General features: G+C 28.4%; 1 protein-coding gene and 1 long non-coding RNA gene across 3 annotated transcripts in view; one reads left to right on the top strand and one right to left on the bottom strand.

Annotated features, from left to right (window-relative positions):
* The window catches only part of LOC111638637 (cAMP-dependent protein kinase type II regulatory subunit-like), a 41,020-nt gene extending 36,801 nt beyond the window's left edge, over window positions 1–4,219 (top strand). For both annotated transcript variants that reach the window (XM_023384386.1, XM_023384387.1), the window contains exons 5-13: window positions 1,616–1,657; window positions 1,736–1,800; window positions 1,877–2,033; window positions 2,669–2,770; window positions 2,896–2,970; window positions 3,091–3,156; window positions 3,258–3,312; window positions 3,390–3,458; window positions 3,666–4,219. In XM_023384386.1, the coding sequence (XP_023240154.1) occupies window positions 1,616–1,657; window positions 1,736–1,800; window positions 1,877–2,033; window positions 2,669–2,770; window positions 2,896–2,970; window positions 3,091–3,156; window positions 3,258–3,312; window positions 3,390–3,458; window positions 3,666–3,796 (762 nt within the window). In that variant the 3' untranslated portion in view covers window positions 3,797–4,219. The remainder of the gene's footprint in view (window positions 1–1,615; window positions 1,658–1,735; window positions 1,801–1,876; window positions 2,034–2,668; window positions 2,771–2,895; window positions 2,971–3,090; window positions 3,157–3,257; window positions 3,313–3,389; window positions 3,459–3,665) is intronic.
* LOC111638638 overlaps window positions 1–6,323 on the bottom strand; it is a 28,886-nt gene extending 22,563 nt beyond the window's left edge. The window contains exons 1-2 of the long non-coding RNA XR_002758905.1: window positions 5,932–6,323; window positions 5,386–5,775 (exon numbers count right to left, since the gene is read on the bottom strand). This is a non-coding gene — a long non-coding RNA (uncharacterized LOC111638638). The remainder of the gene's footprint in view (window positions 1–5,385; window positions 5,776–5,931) is intronic.
* Between the last annotated feature and the right edge of the window lie 265 nt (window positions 6,324–6,588).

Below are 6,588 nucleotides of genomic sequence, written 5' to 3'. Positions count from 1 at the left end.
TATCTCCACAGAATGTGGGTGTGTGGTCACTCTTAGCTTCATTTCTCCCCATAGACCTTACTGGCATGGGTGTCCCTACCAGGAGCTTGTGCTCCAGCCTGCATTGCCCTATGGATCAGTAAAATTACTGGGCTCTCCCACCACGACCAGGTGGTGACCACGGGAGAGTTATTATTATTATCATACATAATTAACATAAGCTTAGTTTTTACATAGATCACTAGATATACCATATTTACTTGCATATAAGACAAGGTTTTTATTCATTTATCATAGCTTCAAATTCTAAATTGTCCTATACATGCAAGCAAAAGATTATTTGCGTTTTTGCAAATAATTTTTGTGAATTCGCATTTTTTACCAGAAGCTTACTCTCTTGTATTTAAAAACATAAGTATTTTATCTAGGTCGTTTGAATCATTCTTGTATATTGTCAGGAGTAAAGATGAATAGCAATAGGAAAAGCAAAGCTTTTGAATTGAATTTCAGATTGAAATTCCAAAATCACATGGGAGCACAACATAAGTTTTAATCCATTCTCCACAGATGATTATTCGGAAATCAGAATTCAGAGAAACTCATAAGTGTAATCGACGGAGAGTGGATTCGACTGTTAAGAATTGGAAAAAAAAAGGTTTCTGATTGTCCGGCTTTACATGAACAAATTACGTTGTCAATTTTACAAGATTTTTCCTTAAAGTTTAAAATGCTAGTAATTTTTTGCGTGACAATGTGTGCATTAATGTTCATTTGATATTTTACTTGTGATTACAAAATAAAATTAGAATTGTATTAATAAATCTAACTTTTTTTATTTTGATCTTTAAAGTCACACCTTGTCCTATATGCAAGGTCAACTTATATTCAAGTAAATGTGGTAATTTAAATTGGAAGCAGTGTACTGTACATAGAAATTATTAAATTTTTAAGATATAAATTATTCATTTCATGGCTTTGTTAACAGAAACTTTCGACAAATTGATATATTGATGTAAACATTTCAGTATCTTTTAGTTAATTTGTTCTCATATTTATTAATATAAATAAGTAATTTGTGAAGTGTAAATCTTAATTTACAAACTATATTCCAGTAATTCATAATACAGATAAAAACTGAAAATACAAGATGTCTTTCTTGATTTTATTGTTTTTTTAGAGTTTTTGTTTGTTTATTTTCTATCTGTTATTTTTATTTTCTATTCAGTTTTTTCTGTTTACCTTAAAACTTACACTTCAAATATCATTAGCAGTGGTGATTTTAGATTATGTAAAATGCTGTAGACTATTGTGAGGCTGTTTATATAATGTTTATATAAAGTTTGTGTAATGTCAAGCTTATATCACATAATACTCCATACCATATGAGGTCAAGGATCTTAGCAATTATTTGATTGACTACCAGAGTAAGATATAGCATAAACAAGCACATTTTTGGTTTCCTAAAAGTGCAAAGCTCTACAAAAAAATCCTAGATTGTCTATGCCTAAAATCACTACAGTATTAGTCATTAATTTGTAAATTTAGAAATTATTATTTATGAAGTTTCTGTTTGCAGGAAGTATTAACTATCTGATATATTTTTAATGTTATTGATTAATTATTTTAAATTGTTAAGCCACAAATGCAAGAAGTTTTGGATGCCATGTTTGAAAGAAAAGTAGGTATATAAAATGTTGCATTAATTTATTAATCTATTTTTATATTAACTTAATACATGTGGAAATTTTTAAATCAGGTAGAAACTGGCGATATCGTCATTAGACAAGATGATGATGGAGATAACTTTTATGTTATTGACAGGTAATTAATTGATCATGTACAAGTATAACTGATGCTGTTCAGTCAATAACTGTAAAATTTTCTATCTTTTTAATAGGGGTATTTTTAATATTTATGTGAAAAATGATAAAGGAGAAAATGTCTTAGTTGGAAAATATAATAATTCGGGAAGTTTTGGTGAATTGGCTCTCATGTATAACATGCCGAGAGCGGCAACCATCGAAGCAGCATCTGAAGGAGCTCTTTGGGCCATGGTAACTATGTTCATTTGCATCAATATATTCAGATAATTAAATTAAATGACAAAAAATGTTAAATTTAAATATTATATATATAATGTAAAATCAAACTTGTAAAAATTATTTTGATATCATCCATTTTATTACTTATGTGAAGTTCTAGACTGATAAATCACATTGATGATGTTCTTTATTTATCAGAAATTCAAATCTTACTTTGGATGTAAATTAAATTTATTACTGATAGTGTCTAATGAGATTGTTGTTTAAGAGGAAATAGTTGTAGCTGTAAAACTGTATAGAAGCTTAACAAGAGTTTTAAAAATATTTTAATTAAAATTAATGATATTCAATTTACATTACATTTAAGATATACAAGAGAAAGTTGTATTGTATCTCATTAGTATATCTTCAATATGAAGTAAATTGAGTTATGATCATAATCTAATCTAAGCTTGTCAGGGCTACATTAAAGTATGTCCAGTTGAAACTGGGGATTCATCATTTCGAGGGCCAATGCCTCAAAAGCATTTAACACAGCCTGATGCACATATCTTTATATTTATTGGAATGTTATTGTCCTGTATACTATTTATCAGTTCATCTTAGTTAGATATTTATCTTGTTAATAAATATGAAAATATAAACAGAATCGACAGACCTTTCGTCGAATTGTTCTGAAGAGTGCTTTTAAGAAGAGAAAAGAGTACGAACAGTTACTGGAAAAAGTTCCAATGCTTAAAACTTTAGAGGTATGGAAAATTCTGAATTACTGTACAGTAATTTCAAATTTTTTAGAATTAATTAATATTTATGCATTTAAAAATTAATTTTTAATGTATAATCCATGTTTTTATATACATCTTTTAAAATTTAGAATTATGAACGATTAAATTTGTGTGACGCATTAATGCCAAAAACATTCCAAGATGGAGATAGGATTATTAAGCAGGTAAAAAAATATATATATATTATTTTACAATTATTTGTTTAAATCTGGTTGTAATTTTATAAATTTTTGAACTGAAAAACTCAGTTTAAATTATATAAATATGATCTTTCCTTTCCAAAGGGGGATGAGGCAGAGGAGATGTATTTTGTTGAAGATGGAACAGTAAGAATTACAATAGTAAAAGAGGTGAATAAATTAAAAAATAAGTTATCTTAATAAATTAACTGAGATATGTTATTATTTTTTATAAATTTCTCAATATTTTTACGAAATATTCTCTCTTACAGGGTTGTGATAAAGAAGTGGAAGTTTCCAGACTTACAAAAGGAGGATATTTTGGAGGTTATTTGAGTTTTTAATACAAAAAATAATATATTTATAATTTATTTTGATTTATGATAAATAATTTTTGTCTTTAGAATTAGCCTTAGTGGCACAGAAACCCAGAGCGGCATCAGTATATGCAGTAGGAACTGTTAAATTAGCAAGTAAGGAAACTGTAGTATATATGTTCATCAGTTTCAGATTTAGACTTGTTGTAGCACTAAAGTTATCACATATAAGAGATTCTGCAACCTTCCACGAAATAGTAATATGAAGCCCTAAGCTGTAGATTATGTAATTTATGTATACATCTGGCCCTGATGCTATTAATTTGTGATTTTTTTTCTAAATATACTCTCAAATTTTTTCAGCATTAGACGTGCAAGCATTTGAGAGGCTACTTGGTCCTTGTATGGAGATTATGAGAAGAAATGTGGATCATTATCACAAGCAAGTCATTGCCATTTTTGGTTCAGAAGACAATATCAGTGATGTACGATGATAATTTAACTTAGTCCAAGTTTTTTTTGGCTCAGTATTCATCTAGTCACAGATATACACTTTTTAAAAAGATCATCACAGATTTAAATAACAACAAAAAAATAATAACTAATAAGGCAGTATTTCTTTAGAATGATGCATATTAGAAAGGAAAAAGTAAATTAAATTAAATATTGAATTGCTTTCAAATTTCAGACTCAGTTCAATTGTTATACTCTCACGTCTTGCATAATAACTTGGAGTTAAATTTAAAAATAAGAGAAAATTCCCACAGAAATCATACAACAGAGTTGATATTTATAAAGTTTGCTATCGGAATTAACGATATTTAATAATTAACAATAATAAACTTACGATAATGCACGAGCCATTCTACTTAAAGGTAAACCTAGTTCCGACGTGGTTTGTTCGTTTAAAAACAATTGTCGAGAAAGTGAATTTTTTCACATTAATCGACATTCTATGCATTCAAATGCTAAGTTTAAGTTTCATTGTAAGTATATTTATTATTTTATCTGTCAGTAAATTATATTCAATTGATAAAAGTTGATGTTATTCATTGTATTTTACGTGCCAGAATAATGCCGGAAGTGATGTGTGCTTAGTGAAGTCATTTTTTTAAAACTTTGTTTGAGCAGAAATAATGCATCTAATCAATCTGTATAGAAAAAATCTGACAGTTGTACAGTATCTATAAAAAGAAACATTTTAAAACTTAAAATTTGAGTTACAAAGGGTCCTAAACTGTCTTCACTAATCAAATTTCAATAAAATTCTAGTTTAAGTCTTCCTTCTATAAATTAACAATTAAAGTTAAACAAAGGATTTGCATCCTGCAAATTGTTCTTGTTGAATTGTGGAAATATTAACCAAAATTATATTAAAATAAAAACCAATATTAATGTTGAAAATTGTTCAAAAAACATAGAATAATTTATTAAAATTAATATACATTTATATAAATAAATATATTAACTGTAAATAAAAGCTTGATTTATGACAAGAAGAATTTTTTGAATTTAATATTTTTTGTTGATATTTTTTAATTATTTAATTTTCAAATATTTAAACTAATAATTAAGTAAATAACAGAAATTGTATATAAGAAATTTGAAAGAAAGAAATGTTTAAATGTTTTGTATGTTTTATTGTTAAATTTCAATAAATATAATACAAGATTCAATGTCTTTTTTATCTTTATTTTTTAAAACATTTTTTCTCATTTGACTTTTTTTTGCTGCTTTAGTGTTAAATAAATAAATATCTAAGGTATAAACAGTAATTTATCAGTAAGTTTTTAAATCTATAAAAGACAATATGATAATTCTGTAAATTTGTGGTTCAAACCTACACCTTTCGCTAGTTGTATTAATTTAAGGAAGATAAATATCATCGGGAAACAGTATAATGATCGGAACTTGGCTTTATATTATCCGCATGGGTTAATGTTACCTATGGTTCCAAAATGGCGGATCTGCCGGTTGCCATTTTGAACTATTTTCGAGACTGCGCGGTAACCGATATTTTGAACGGAGTGGACGAGCCTACTAAAATAACTTATTCTAGTAAATTTATAAAAATATTACTTACGTTAGTGATCCTTTTTTTCCTACGTTTCTTCCCCAACATAGTCGATTCCTCTGCACTCGTTGACGTTCTTTTCTTTGTCGTCTTCTTTTTAATTAACCCCATAACCTTTCAACGTTTTGAGCACGATCACCCGTTTTGGGGGTTTACATAGTTTTTCGAATGATTGACTGTTCTATGTTTAATATCGTCGATGCGATTATATCCCTTCCACTCATCGGTGATAATTATACTACCACAATTTACAAATTTAGACACAACCCAATTTAGGGTGATTTCGGATCCGTCATTCACTCGACAAATGAAGCAATTTCTGTCCATTAACTGGTAACATTTGCGGATTGTACGACCGGACCAAAATTCGTCGGAATTGATGTCTACAAAACTCTATCGCTGTATTATCGTCAAACAAAAAATTAAAAATTAACAACAATTATAGTAATATTTAATAAGAAAAATAATTTAAGATTACATTTTTACTTAAATAACTTGTTTGTATAAAAATATTATAAGAGAAAACTATCGTATACTTAATACGCAACGACTAACCTTCACAAACGTCTCACTAACTATTAATAATTTGCATATTTCCACGAGAAACATTCATCTACGACGTCATATCTAATAATTTGCATATTTACGCAAAACCACATTTACGGCTCATTCAACAAATTTGCATATTTCGTCACGCGTTTTAACACAGCTCCCTCTGTCAACTCTCCACTCAATGCTCCGAATCGAGATTGCCGGAAGTTCCGCCACTTTGGCACCGTAGGTAACATTAACCTAGGCGGGTTTGGATCTTCTCTCTAACTCTCAGTTTCTTTGTTAGAAACATCAATTACGTTGTTATAATAGAAAGCAGAATACTTAATGCTTAGTGAAGAACTAAACCCTCCCCTAATCTACTGATGTTTCTACCCAAAGAAATCAACATCGGGACAGGAGATACTTTTGATAGAAACTGGAATTTGAACCCACGCCCGCTTTAGTAAAAAACCAATGGATGGCATACTGTATTTTTAATTCCGATCGTATCAATGGTCAAGTATTAAAACCTCTAAAGGTATTATGCATCAGATAATCAAAGATTTATTACATAAATACTGTAAATAGTAATCACTATACATCAAATATTAAAATTTCTTTTTGTATAAAGAGCGTAATATTTTTAGAGAAAACAGTTAATAGATTACAAGATAAGAG

This window comes from Centruroides sculpturatus, unplaced genomic scaffold, assembly GCF_000671375.1.
Source record: "Centruroides sculpturatus isolate CEXI.00-Female unplaced genomic scaffold, Cexi_2.0 scaffold854, whole genome shotgun sequence".
Lineage (NCBI taxonomy): Eukaryota > Metazoa > Arthropoda > Arachnida > Scorpiones > Buthidae > Centruroides > Centruroides sculpturatus.
The sequence above is the reverse complement of the archived record's forward strand: the minus strand, read 5'-3'. Positions and strand labels throughout refer to the sequence as shown.